Source organism: Hypanus sabinus, chromosome 12 (assembly GCF_030144855.1).
Source record: "Hypanus sabinus isolate sHypSab1 chromosome 12, sHypSab1.hap1, whole genome shotgun sequence".
Lineage (NCBI taxonomy): Eukaryota > Metazoa > Chordata > Chondrichthyes > Myliobatiformes > Dasyatidae > Hypanus > Hypanus sabinus.
In genome coordinates, this window is record NC_082717.1 from 84,714,982 (window position 1) to 84,730,506 (window position 15,525).

The following is a 15,525-nucleotide window of genomic DNA, read 5'->3' on the forward strand; positions in this document are numbered from 1 at the left end:
GCAGTCTGGACATGTCATTAACTGTAGTCCCTTGAGTCTGATGAATTCTCTTGCAAGGTCAGGTGGTGGGGGAGTCCACAACATACAGCTGTGCAATTCGGTTCATGATTCTCTCACAGCGCAACATGTGGTAACGCTATGCATCTGGAATGAAACCTCTGACCCTCCCTCCCTGACTAGATAATTCCCCCCTGCCCCCTTATCTGCACAGCAAGGTATTGATGGGAGACATGGGAGTGGGGTTGCTGGGGGAGAAACACAGATATCCAACGCTGTGGGAGTCCTGCTGAATTTAACTGCAGGCCTTTGTTTCTGTTTTTCTGTACTCTTCTTCCGGGCTTGCTGCCAGGCAGGAGGGCCCACAGGAGGTCTCTGCCTGAGGCTGTTTGCAGTGGTCACTGGCAAGAGAGAAAGGCTAGGGGTTGGAGGGAAGGGGGATCGGAATAGCAATCCGGAAGGAGACAAGATGACAAGTGATAGGAAAAATGTGTGGAATTTTAGGGAGAGAATTGCAGAAAGTCAGACCAATGATCACAAGGGAAGTCTTTCCTTAGGGTTAAAGTTCCTTCTTTCCCTCTGGGGTGAGAAAAAGAATGACAAGAAATACTCCACCAGCTTCGTTCTGCTGGTGGGATTTGGTCCACTGAGCAGCATATTTGAAGACACTTTCACTGAAAAGCTGCCCCTTTGATGCAGAAACTCAGGATGCCTGTTATGTTTCTAAAGTGAGATGTAATAAGGCAAAGGTGGGAATAGACCTATATTGAATCCAGCAGAGTCCATGTAGTCCGCTGGAAGAACTCAGCAGAGCGAGCAGCATCAGCAGGAGGAAATGAAATTCTCGTTGTTCCAAATCGAAACTCGGCATTACAATTAATTATGAGAACATAAGAAACAGAAGCAATGAATACCTCATGCTATCTGTTTCTCTTAGTCCCGATGGGCCTACTTTTAGACTGCAGCCCTGGTACTAAACAACCCAGACAAGGAAAACATTATTGTTGCGTTAATCTATGATCTATTCTGCCAACCTTTTAAAAAATGTTTAATGGCATTGCCTCTCATTCTTAAAGACTCCAGAAAGTATAGCCCTAGTCTGCCAAATCTCTCTTTAAAGGACACATCCGCCATACCAGGAGTCAATCTGGAGAGGTTTTGTTGTGCTCCTTCTATCACAAGCATATCCCTAAGTAGGGGACCAGAATCCCAGGTTCTCTGAGACATTAAAGAATTGCCACTATCAGGAACGTTTCAACCTATTGATTGGTGCATTCCCTATGATGCCAACATTCTGTGTTTGTTGCATAACATTAGTCAGTCTGATACTTAATCCTATAACCGGGCAGCTGAGAGGCACCATCTCCATCAGATACCTAAGCTCCCTTAGCTCCTAATTAAACTAAGATATTTCAGTAGCAACTACTAGGCCCTTAGAACAATTCCCAAGGAGAAGGAGGAGGAAGTTTAGCATTGAATCAGTTGTAGACAAACTTATACAACTGGTTCAATGCCATGAGGTGAAGACCTAGACTAACAATCCACACAACTGAGTTCAAAACCCATCATGGCAGCTTGTCAAATTTAACTTCAGTTCTGTAGAAGTAGTCATTTATAATGACAAGCACAAGACTGCCATAAATTTCTTCTGGTTTATAAATGGTTTACAAGGCAGTAACCATCCTTGGCCCAGCTGCTTATATGCGACCTCAGATGCACCAATATGACTGGCTCTGAAGTGGCCTTGGGGAAATACTCACTTCATGGAAAATGAAGAATGGCCTTACCAGTGATGCCCAGATCCTGAAAACTGAGTACATTTTGACATAAAGTATTTGAGTAATCTGAGTAACATTTGCAGGAGGACCCAGGGATCAGTGGTTTCCCAAGCTTGGAACTTTGAGTTTTAGATACCACTGTTTTAGACCACTTGGAGGCAATCAGTGTGGTTTAACTGTGTTACCTAGCAAACATGATGACCGTAATAGGAAACTACAAGGACAGTGGAAGGTAAATTAGTTGAAATTTGGCCACCTTTTATCTAACATTTCCTACATTCATATAAATTGGACTGTGTTACCCCACGTAAGCCAGAATTGTAGCAGTGCAGGCTTATACATGGGAAACAGGGCGTTTGGCAAGATATCTGAGGAAGACTGGAACATGCTGACCACAGAGAAAAGTACCGATTTAGAGACAAAAAACCTGGCAAGCAAAATAAAGTTAACTTTAAAACAAAGGTAGAATGACTTTTCCCAGATGGCGATATATGTCCTAATATGGTTTTAGTTTTCTTCACATGTGTTATCCTTAGCCTGAACTCTGTATCGTTACCCTTAGATGACTTCGGGCCTAGCCTGCCAGAGAACAAGTAGTGTACCAAGGCCTGCTTTCAACCTGGTAAGGAATCGTCCAGTTCTAGGAATGTTAAAAGTCAGTCAATAATTTAAATACATTAAAGTAATTAGAATTAAAAATATAACAATGTATTTATTTCAATACTGTGCGGAATAGGCCCTTCTGGCTCTTCAAGTTGCTCACTCAGCAACCCCTGATTTAACCCTTGCCTAACCATGGGACAATTTACAATGACCAATTAGACTACTAACTGGTAGCCTTTTGGACTGTGGGAGGAAACCAGAAAACCCAACATTCCACGGGGAGGCTGTAGACACTCTTTACAGATGATACTGGATTAGTGCTAATTGAAGCAACATTGAATAAAGAGGAGTACTTTGGAAAGAACTATCTTCTTAAATAGTTCACTCTTTTATATGTTTAACCAACATTTGAGCTCTTGAATATGGGATTCTATCTATTCCAGCATTGCTATCTTTAGCTATTGAGGTTCCAGAGTATGGAATTCCCTTCTTAAATCTGATCAAAGACGGTCCAACTCCACCATTGCCATGAAACCAACTGACATGGTGGTGTTGTCAAGATTCAGTAAACTGACCTTCATTAACAGTGAATGAGCACTAAGTAACTTGACACTAACTACATGCTCCTTAGATGGTACCGAGTATCTTGCTAGTGCTTCCAGGTCCTCTTCTCCACTGACTATCTCTGGACAGCTTGCACTCTCACCCTGGAACACTTAGCTTCTGTCGACTTCTCAGGATACATCAACCAAGCCATCCAGGTGGACTCATCATTTCAGCCAATCCCATCCAGCAGCACTGCCACTTTACGCTTACACTCCACACCTCAAACCTACACCGACACAGACACTGTCCAACAGTATTTTCACATGCCCCGCTGCTACTTAGCAGAGTTTGTCCTGCCAAGGATCACTCTTGTCAATTTACCATTATCTGTCAGAGTCTCCTTGTGTTCAGGTACTCCTGCATCTCTTTGCAATACTTCTATTAGTTTCTACATAGAAGAATACAGAGTACAAGAAAGTATATATAAAAGGTCAAAGAAGATTTTAAAAACTACCAATTACATTATATCTGTTCATAATAACAATCTCTTTACCCCATATTCATGTAAGTTAATCAATAGTTATGTTGAAATATACTAATTTATTACAAAAAAAAAGAATCTAACCACTACCAAGACCGGAGCTGTTCATTAAGGAGAAAAGGAGGTAAAATACCTTCTCATATAATAAAAATTAATAATAGTCAACATAATAGTCAAATAATTAATAATGTCTAAACAATGAGTTGAAGGTTTTGAAAATAATTCAGAAAAGGTCCCCACAATGTTTGAAAGTTTTGATGAGAGTCAGAAATTGAACAACAAATCTTCTCTAAATCCAAACATGACATATTGTCACATAACAATTGAGCATGAGTAGGAGAAAAAACATCTCTCCATTTAAACAAAAGTGTCCTCCTAGCTATAAGAGAGCTAAAGGCCAAAATATGTAAATCAGATGCCTTCAGCTTAATATCTTGTCCTGCAACAATACCGAATAGGGCCGTCAGAGGGTCAGGCTTAAAATTGACTTTAAAGAGTAAGGAAAAAGTTTGAAAAACTTCCTTCCAATATTTTTCAAGATTCGGACAAGTCCAAAACATATGAATTAGTGAAGCTTCTCCATAATCTGTCACAGTAGGGAGATATATCCGAATAAAAACGAGATAGCTTATCCTTAGTCACATGAGCTCTGTGTACCACCTTAAATTGTGCGAGGGAATGAAGAGCACATAGCAATAAAGTATTAACCAGTTTAAAAATTTCATTTCAAGTTTCCTCAGATATTGATGTCTGTAAATCTTGTTGCCAGATCAAAATCTTAATTTGGTCTAAAGGAACATTCCTCGTCTCCAGTTACATACAATAAATATTACATATTGAACCATTATGAAAAGATGTCAAACTAAAAATTATGTCTAGTAAGTTCTTAACTGAGCTTATAGGAAATGTGCATAATTGAGATCTTAAAAAGTCTCTGATTTGTAATATCTTAAAAAAGTGAGCTTTGGGTGAGCTGACACTTGCTCAAACAACAAAAGGTTTCCTCCAACAAACAGATCCCAAAAACATTTAATACCCAGCCTGTCCCATTCTTTAAAAACTAAATCAGTCATGGAGGGTTTAAAAAAATCAGAATAAATGGGACTTGAAAGGGAAAATCTCAATAAACCAAAGTGTTTTCTAAATTGTATCCAGATCCTCAGAGTATGTTCAACTATTAAATTATCAGTTAATTTACTTACAAATAAAGGAAGTGAGGATCCAAGAAGATAAATAACAGAAAATTTATTAACAGAGTTAGCTTCTAAAGAGACCCATACTGGACAGTCTACACGATTAATATAATATAGCCAAAATGTAAGATATCATATATTAACTGCCTAATAATAAAACCTAAAATTAGGTAAGGCTAAACCTCCAGACTTTTTAGATTTTTGAAGGTAAACTTTATTTAAACGAGGACGTTTATTTTTCCATATATAGGAGGATAAAATAGAATCAAGAGAGTCAAAAAAGGATTTAGGAATAAAAATGGGTGAAGCCTGAAAAAGATATATAAATTTAGGTACAATATTAATTTTAATAGAATTAATTCGTCCAATCAACAATAATAAAAGAGGTGACCAATTTAATGATATCCTTTTTACATGATTCAATAAAGTAAGAAAGTTTTCTTTAAACAGATGTTTGTAATTCTCAGTGACTGTTACACCCAAATAAGTAAATTGATTCCTTACAACTTTAAAAGGGAGATTAGTATTAATTGATACCAAATTATTTAAAGCAAATAATTCACTCTTATATAGGTTCAATTTATATCCTGAAAACTGGCTAAAACGGGAGAGTAAAGAAAGTACACAAGGTAAAGAGGTCTCAACATTAGAGATAAAAAAAGATATATCATCAGCATAAAGGAAGATTTTGTGAGTAATACCTCTCCTTAAAATACCACAGATATCATTATATTCTCGAAAAGCGATGGCAAGGGGTTCTAAAGCCAGATCAAAGAGCAACGGGCTCAATGGACAGCCTTGTCTAGTTCCATGATGAAGTTTAAATGGTTTGGAATTTTTGAAAATTAGGAAGAACCCGAGCAGAGGGCTAGAGATAAAATAATTTAATCCATTGAATTAAATCTGGTCCAAAATTAAATTTCTAAGGTTTTAAATAAATAATTCCATTCAACCCGATCAAAGACCTTCTCAGTATCTAAGGATATCACACATTCCAACATCTCCTGGGAGGGAAAGTAAATAACATTTAACACACGGCATATATTAAAATGGGAATGTTAGTTTTTAATAACTCCAGTCTGATCATCAGAAATAATGGTGAAATATTTTCAATCCTACAAGCCAGAACTCTAGAAAGGATTTTAGTATCAACATTGAGTAATGAAATTGGCCTGTATGAAGAGCATTCAGCTGGATCCTTGTTCTTCTTTAGAGTAAGTGAAATAGAGGCTTCATAGAAAGATTGAGGCAATCTGCCCAATTTGAAAGAATCCAAAAAGACTAAGTGTAACTGCAGTATAATAAATAAAATGCCTCTCTAGAAATTTTAAAAATTCCTTATCAGATAACAAAGTTGTATTAAATGCCAAAATCTGTTTGTTTGAGGAAGATCAGAGAGATTGAAAGATGGAAATACAGGAGCATGATCTGAAACAGCAATTTCTTTATATTCACAGGAACGAACTGATGAAATCAATTGACTATCAATAAAAAAATCAATCTGGAATATGTATGGTGAACATGAGAAAAAAATGAGTACTCTCTATCTAAAATATGTCAGAAATGCCAAAGATCAGCAATATATTTCAAAAAAAATTGAATAGACAAAGCTGATTTATTAAGAGATGGTGGTTTAGAAGATGATCGGTCTAAAATTGGGTCTAGCCAACAGTTAAAATATCCTCCCATCACCAAAGAATAAAGACTCAGATCTGGTAAAAACAAAAAAAGCTCAAAGAATTCTGGATTATCTACATTTGGGGCATACACATTGGCAAATACTATTAATTTATTATCTTGTTTTCCTGAAACTATAACAAAATGTTCATTAGTATCAGACACTACTTTATGTTGAACAAAGGAAAGTGTATTATCTATAGGAATCGAAACTCCTCCAGATTTGGCCTGAAACAAATGAAAACAAAGTCCATTGCAATGGCTAAAAAAATGTAGAGTATCACATTTGTGTATGTGAGTTTCTTGTAAAAAAAATAGGGACCTTAAATTTCCTAATATAAGCAAAGATCTTATTACGTTTAACAGTGTGATTTAACCCTTTCATGTTAAAACTGAGTAAATTAATAGTTTGGTCAATTTTTAATATTATTTAAAGTAAGGGTTAAGGCGTAAGTTAAAACCAACCCATAAACCTTGAGAAATGGTAACCAAGCAACAAGTTGGCTAAAAAAAATTTGAAAATAACTTCTGAGAAAAAAACATACCCCACCCACCTCCCAGAGAAAGAAGACCGACCAATAGAAAGTTGGCACCTACAACTAATGAGAACCCCCCCCAAAAAACCTGGTGATCGCTCCAATTAGTTTCAAGGTTATTTATATTCCAACCTAGACTAAACAATATCCAAACAAGAAATTCAATTCTCGTATATCAAAACTACAGTATTAAAAAAATACAAAAGGAAATTAGTTACAAAGGTTTACCAAAAGTAAAAGATACAATCATTCATACAAAAAGATATTAAACATTTAATCTTATATCTTTGTGAAAAACCAGGCTTTCAAATTTTAAAAATCTTTATGCTTCAGCATTCAAATGAAACCATTCAAAGGATCCATCTTTAATCAGATTCTCAGTCAAACTGGGTAGCCAAGGGACGGGTTAAAACCCTTGTTAAAAAAATTCCAACAAAGCTTGTTTAAGCTTAGCTCATTCCTGCATAACCTCAAGCAAATAGTCTTCGAGAATCTTAATATTCCACCCTATAATGAATCATGCCCCTTTGATGGGATTTGTGAATTAAAAGTTTCTCATTTAATCTTGAGTCTTCATTTAAGGACAAACTAAACAGCTAGTCTTCAGATTTTAAAAACCTTTATGCTTCAGCAGTTGAATGAAACCATTTGAAAGATCCATTTTCAAGTGAGTCGAGCTGGGTAGCGAAGGGAAGGCTTGAAACCGTTGTTAAAAAACTCGGACATAACTTCATTGAACTTAGCACGTTCCTGCATAACCTCAGGCGAGTAATCTTCAACAATTCTAATCTTGCAATCATTATATTCAATCATGCCTCTTTGACGAGATTCGTGTATTAACAGTTCCTTTGTTTTAAATTCATGAAAACAGATTATTACTGATCTTGGTCTAACTCTGTTAGGAGGTCTAAGCATGGGAGACCTGTGTACTCAATCAATCATAGGTGAAGACGCCGAAATTTCCGGAAATAATTCTTGCAGAAAGTTTGCAAAGAATTCTGTAGGATAATTACCATCGGTTAATTCTTTGAGACCCAGATCCCGTAAGTTGTTCCTTCTACTTCTATTTTTTATGTTGATAATCTTCTGTCTTAATTTTTCATTGGACTTCGATTGCTTTTCACAAAGCTTTTGCAGCTCATCCACTTCCATTTCCAAAGACGACAACATTGCTTCATTATTTTTTTATACGTTTATCGTGTTCATTAAGAGTTTGTTGAATAGAATCCAATTTACCATCTATTTGTTTAAGTTCACAGCTGAATTGTTGAAACTTCTCAGGGGCTTCTCATGTATGACTTTGCAGCAAATCCATAGTACAAAGAAGCAGGGGGATCATCCTGTTTAGTACCTCTGCCACCCCGTAGCCATAATGAAAAAATATCATTCTTAAAAAAGTTTCAAAACAGGTTGGAAATAGTAAGATAATTAGAGTTGGAGCAACAGCAGATAGCTGTTACTCCATCAGCCACCACCAGGAAATCTCAGGTATTCCTGCATCTAACATCATTTGTATACGTATAATTAATCTAGCTCATCTTATGTACATACAGCCACACTAAGACAGTTAATTGCATGTTGTGTTTTATAGGTTTGCTTTTATATTTATACTTATTGTGTTTTGTCATGCTGCATCGGATCCGGAGTATCAATCACTTTGTTCTTCTTTATGCTTGTGTACTGAAAAATGACCATGAACAGTCCTTGAATTGTGAATCCGACTCCTTTAGGGAGTTATCCCTTCCAATTTCATTGCCTTTGCCATGACTGTACTGATACTGCTGATCTGTATTAATATTTCCAAATTTATTTACACTGATTCCTTCTCTTTGAGGACAGCAGTGCCATTCAACTTCCCTCACTTATGTTTTTACCCCTTCCTGTCACTCCCAAAACCAAGATGTGGAATGCTAGTCCACCCAGTTCCATACTTAATAAGTTCAATAGTCCAATGGTTCCATTTACTATCAGAGGATGTATACAGTATACAGTCTGAAAGTCTTGCTCTTCAAAATCATCCACAAAACAGAAGAAAATCTCAAAGAATGAGAAAAACTTTAGAACCCCAAAGCCCCTCCCTCCCCCCCGCTCCCGTGCACAAGCAGCAGCAAAGCACCCTCCCTCCCTTGACTTGTTCTAACAGGAAGTATCAGCAACCCTCCCCCCCACCCCCACCACCAGCCACCAAGCAAGCGATAGCTAAGCCCTCATAGAGACCATGATCTACATCCATCAAAAACTACAGTCCTTAACCCAGCACTTCATTTGTTATTAATCCGTTCCGGGGAAACCAATACCAAATAAATCGCTATCCCCGTCTGGCATTTTGTGACACTATGATCCACTCTTCAATCCCGCGCCGTTCCATGCATCCCCCTTCAGTGGCATCTTCTCATGCAAGCACATAGATGCAACAACTGTAATTGTAGCCTCCCACCTAGGTTGCCCACCACTCCTTCTAGGTTAGTAAGTCTATTTTCACATTTAGTATCTTACTTGGAATGTGGTCTCCTTTATCTTGGGGGAGCCCACACAGACTGGGTGACTTCTTTGTGGAACAAATTTATTACACAAGGACCTGGAGCATCTATCAACTTTAATAGCTCACCCTTCTCCTCCCACCCCAATTTCCCTGTTGTCGTTACTTTCCATCTGCACTGCTGAAACCACTGTTTCAAAATTGGCATTTTGATTAGTCTTCTGGGCTTAAGGCTGAACCAGGGAAGTTTACAACTCCTTGGGCCTTTTTGGCAGTCAAGTTCAGACCAGCCAAGGAAAACAATCCAGCTGTACTCTCTTTTCCAGGTCTCAGTTAATAACCTGAAAACGCTAAGTACTCATCTGAGTAATATCTATATATTCAGTGAGTGACTGCCTCCATCACCTGGATGAGCAGCAGGGTACAGACTCCCACCAGCTTCTGGGAGAGCAGTGTTTTCTCTAATTCCTTTGCAACGTCTTTACCAGTTACCTTAAATTTATGACCATTAATTATTAACCAGATTTAAGGAGAGATGATTCTTCTTATCTGGGCCCCTCAAAATTATACATTCTTTAAGTAAATCTTTCCCTCAGTTCCTTTGGTTCCAAAGGGAAAAAGTCTAAACAATGTTTCCTCATGGCCACATCACTGAAACACCTTTCTTCATCTTCTCTAATGTGATCATGCCGTTACTGGCAATGAGAGCTGCATTAGGATTCCAGCCATGGCCAGTCTGAATTTTATAGCTCTTGGGAAATACCTTACAAGGCTGCATTCCAGGATCTGTTGACATTAATACATAGGGTCCGCTTTTCAATGGTTCTCAGAATCCTAGCATTTGTTATGCATTCCCTTAACTTGTTTGTTTTCTCCAAATCTGTCATTTTACATTCTTCTGAGTTTGAATCACTCTTTTAGTTACTCTTTTGACTAACTGAAGTCCACTGGCTGGAAACATGACTATTTTCTGCATAATATGCAATTTTTTTAGCTCTCCTCCTCTATGTAAAATTAAGTCACTCAATATACACATCACAAGAACCAAAGTAGTTTCCACTATGAGTAACCCAAATGGAAATCACCCTTCCAGTTACTGAAACATCCATTCACCATTACCCCACACTTCCTACCACTGAAACAAGTTTCTCACCTTTCTGATCAATCTATAATGTGGAACTTCATCAAAAGCCTTGCTAAAGTCAATATCAAACAAGCCATCTTGATCAAAACTCCTTGATATTTCTACAGTAAACCCAACCATAAGTTAGAATTGCAAGTTCATCTCTTGAACACACATGCCAACTATCCCTGATGTATCTATGCCTTTCTAAATGATTTATGCTCTCCCTTGCTTTTTAACCCCAATTAGTTTTCCCACTATCGGGCTGACTTGGCTAATCCCTTTCTTTCCCTTTCTTAAATAAGAAAGCCCCTTTAACAGACTTCCTATCTCTGATCTCACAACTATAGACAGGATCATATAGGCGAATCATGCTCAGAGCCTCTGCTATTTTCCTCACTTAACAACTGCCTTCTGTTTGTTCTTTTTGTCTTGATAGTGTTTCCGAAACTGCTGGAGCCTGTGCTATGCAGTTTGGAGTTTGATCAAGTGATCTAGAGCTCTGCTGTCCCCAGAGAGGACCAAGAGCTGCCTCATGGGGAAGACATAAACGGGGCATGGAGCCATGAACAACTCCATTCTGAAGCATCGAGGTGAATGCAGAGGATTTCAGTGGTTGCTCTCCATAGAGGCCACGGGCCAATGGGTTGGTATCCAGGTCAGCGGCATTTGGAAAGCCACAGGTCAGCAACAGGATGGTCACTCGCTCTTCATGGAGGACTGTGTTTGATTCTGATGGGAGGATAGTTTTGAAATCTTAAGATTAATGTGATTATTGGACTGTTGTTCATATTGCTCTCCTTCAGCTTTCTGTGTTTTCTTTCTTGATGCCGATTGGCGGGTTGAGGTTTCGTGGTGGGAGAAGGGGTTGGGGTTTTGATCCTATTGTCGCTGTTCTTTTCTGCGAGAGAGGGGTTGGGGGTTTGCTGTTATTGTTGCTGGTTTTTATGAGGGGGGTTGGGCATTTGACATTACTGTTGCTGATTTTTTGCGAGGGAGGGGGTTGGGGGTTTGGGGTTTGATGTTCTACCTGCTGTTTTCCATGTGGGTGATCTATTAGTTTTTGTGCGAGAGATGGGGTGGAGAGTTGAGGGTTTGTGGTCTGCAAGTTTTGTTTCCTTTTCATTTTCATGTGGGGAGGGGGGTTGACGTCTTTTCTTTCAAAGACACCATGGTTTTTTCTGTATTTCATGGCTATCTGGGAAAGACAAATATCAGAGTGGTATTGTACATGCATACTTTGAAAATAAAATGAACCTTTGAACCTTGTGATGTATAGACTATTAAAATATTCAACTGCTTAATACTTCCTCTCACATTTTCTGTTTACTTCTACCAATACTTCTTACTCTTGGTCAACGACAAAGGCTTTGTTATCTTTCCTTGCAAATTAAGTAGCATTAAGGACCAGAACAGCATTTTTGACAGCAACAGATGATTTCAGAATTGATGTGTCTCTGATTTCAGCAACTGAACTGAGTTCAACAATACCAACACCACCCATTTAGGTTACTGGTAATAATTCTTTTCTCATTTCAACCTTCACAAAAGCACCAAATTTTGTTTTTAATCCCAATTCTCTTTTATCTTTTATGTTCTTAACTCCCCCACTTCCATTTTCCTTGCCTCTCCTCTTATCACGAAATACCTCCCAGCCACCAACTTGAAGTGCTAACTTTTGTCTTGCCGGATTTGTTGAATATTTCCAGGAATTTCTATATTTAGAATGACAACCTCTGAGCCATCAGCAAGTAATTGTGAACATTCCAAATGTTTGATCGTAGCCTTTGGCTGTCCGTTGTGGCCTGGTATGCGAGGTACAAGATATCATTAACCTAACAACATAAACTTCAGTGACTTGTTAAAGAGTGATATGTTAAGACACAATTTTTAATATATTATCCTGTTCCTGTTTATTTAACTCTCATAAGAAAATAAGAATTCTGAGTTCTCAGAAAGTTTAGTAACTATTCATTGGGATATTGGGCCCTTGAATTGAAATATGATTAAGATACCTGTGATACAAGGGAATCCAGATCTGCTCCTCTATAATCCATATTAACAGCACGGGTGAGCTTCATCAAAAATTCATCAGACTGCTTCACTCTTCTGGTATCTTGTAGCCTGACCTCATCCTGCTCTGTTAATATTTTTCTTGTCAGAAAGTACATAAGAAAAGGTAGAAAGTTAAATGTCTTAATATTTAACATATAATTATTTAGCAATTCAGATATAATTATGCTTGCATACAAAATACTCCAAGCTAAAATCTGATTAAATATGACAAAATGATTATATACCATCTATTAATTGCTCAAACATTTACTTTCTTTTCATAACAATCAATAGTCCTGATCAATATTTCCCCCTAATTTGTAATGAACAAGGTGCACAAAAATCTTGTGCTGTGCAGTTTTTTGCCCAGTGACAACAACATGGGCACACTGAATAATTTCTTCAATAAAAACAGTACTATGGTAATAAGCCAGCTCTAACATCTACAGGCAAATCATCACAAACTCCACATTGACGATACCGCCCGCATCAGAAACTAGAAAAGGAAATGCGATTTTGTACGATCATGAAATATACTTAACACTCCAACGAGGTAGTGGGTGACAACCTTTTGAGCGCAGTTTAAATTTCTTTGTGCACTAGTAGCAAAAGATGTGTATACACGCACACACGCACATCTTAGAGGGAACGTTGGTCTTGAAGAAGGATTTCAGCCTGAAACATCTACTCTTTATTCCTCTCCATAGATGCTATTAAGATCTTCCAGCATTCTGTGTATGGTCATAGTCTCCTTTCTTTGACTTCCTCCTTCTGTGCGTTACCCTACTTATTAGGTTCAGGTGCCTTCCTATTTTTCTTTCTCTTTGCTTCTTCCCTCTGTTTCTTTCTCTGCTCTATTATTTTATTCTTCTCTTTTTTTTATGGTGGATGGTAACATGGCCGAGTTGGACTTGTGCAGTCCTTCACTGTTCTGTTCTTATCCTCCTAGCTCTATGCTTTCTCCTAGTTTTCACTGTACTCTATCTTCTATTCTTTCATTTACCCTCTCACTTCCTTCCTCCTACCATTCCTTTAATTTTCTCTGGCATTACATTCTCTTCCTCTTTCTTCTATTCTGCTCAACCCGGTGTTGTCGTACAACGTGCACCCTTGAAAATCACAAATACAAATGAGGACCCGCACAATGGGTGCAGCGACCAGAGCTCCTGCCTCACTGCTCCAGCCACCCACCTTCGATCCTGACTTCTGGGGTAGTCTGTGTGGAATTTGCATGACTTCCCTCGATGCTCTAACCTCTCCTCACCTGCCAAAGGCGGATGGGTTTGGGAGCTTCACTGGCCGCTCTAAATGGTGAGTAGTAGAATCTGAAGGAAGCAGATGGGGGGGGGAATAAAATGGGCTTAATGTAGAATGTATGTAAATGATAGTTTGAGGGTTGGTGTATTATGTTTCTGTGTTGTGTGGCTCTATAACCTTATCTGATCTCTCTAATCATGCACTCACCTTATTCCCACACTTCCTCCCTCTTGCCCCGATCTTCTTTTGCCCTCCTTCCCATTATTGTCATGGGCAGGCATATCCACAATACAAATGCCATGAAAAGTAGCCTTTTACAGCAGCAGCAGCAGCACAGTACATCACAAACAGACAAACATAAATTGCATAACTTACACAAAAAAAATAAACAGAAACATCAATGCAGGTTGGGGGAAGTACAGTCGGTGGTAGAATTGTGCTTGTTCAGGTCGGTTCAAGAACCTGATGGCAGTGGGGAAGAATCTGCTGACAAGCCTGGAGGTGTGGGTCTTCAGGCTCCTGTACCTCCTGCATCATGGCAGCAAAGAGAAGCAAGCATGGCCCAGATGATGGGAATTTTTAATGCTGGCTGTCACCTTCCTGAGATATTGTCTCTTGCAGGTGTCTTCAACAGTAGGGAGGGCTGCACACGGTACGTAATGGATCTGACTGAGTCCACCATTCTCTGTAGCTGCTTCGAGTCAGAGAGCAAGAGAGCACTGAAACAGGCCTCTCAGACCAGATAATTCATGTTGCCCACTTAGTTTGTCCCAATCCTTCATTTGGCCCATATCCCTACAAGCCCAGCCCTGCATGTACTCATCCAAATGTTTCTTAAATGATCATATTGTACCTGCCTCAACCACTTCTTCTGGCAGATCGTTCCACATATTCACTAGCCTCTGTATGAAAAAGTTGCCCCTCAGGTCCCTTTCATATTGTTCCCCTCTCACACTAAATCAGGGGTCCCAACCTGCGGTCCAACGACCCCTTGCTTAATGGTATTGGTTCATAGCATAAACAAGGTTGAGAACCCCTGGTCTAAATCTATGCCCTGGGGAAGAGACCATTACCATTCACCTCATCTTGCCTTTCGTAATGTTAAACACTTCTCTGTGGTCACCTTTCATTCTCCTACATTCCAAGGAATAAAGGCCTAGTCTGACCAACCTCTCCCTCTAGTCCTGGCAATATCCTCATAAATCTGTCTGCACTCTTTCCAGTTTAAGCACAGCTTTCCTATAACATTATGACCAAAGTTGTACGCAGTAGTTCCAGTCCAGCCTCCCCACAACTTACATAACTACAACATAATGTACCAACACCTCTAGTCAATGGCCTGACTGATGCAGGCCAGCATGCTAAACGCCCTTTTCACCACCCTGTCTACCTGTGACACTGCTTTCAATACATTTGTACTATTGGTCCACAGTGCCCTACATTGTACAAGTCTATGCTGGTTTGACTTTCCAAAATGCATCACCTCACATTTATCTGGATTGAAATCCATTTGGCTCTCCTCGGCCCAGTTCCCTAACTGAACAACATGTAATCTACAATAACCTTCTTCACTATTGTTCAATTTTGTGCCTTGCAGCACATTGGGCGGCATTTTTTCGGTTTCCGTAGCACATGCCTTTTTTTTAACAAGGCTGAGTTGCTAGCTTGACGCTCAATCCTGCACAGATGGAAAGAGTTCAAGAAGCCAACCAGATTCGAACTCAGGACCATTCACCACAA

At 38.9% G+C, this 15,525-nt stretch overlaps 1 protein-coding gene across 1 annotated transcript in view; it reads right to left on the reverse strand.

Annotated features, from left to right (window-relative positions):
* ccdc170 (coiled-coil domain containing 170) overlaps positions 1-15,525 on the reverse strand; it is a 97,679-nt gene that overhangs the window by 59,095 nt on the left and 23,059 nt on the right. The window contains exon 6 of the mRNA XM_059986336.1: positions 12,489-12,627. Within this exon, the coding sequence (XP_059842319.1) occupies positions 12,489-12,627 (139 nt within the window). The remainder of the gene's footprint in view (positions 1-12,488; positions 12,628-15,525) is intronic.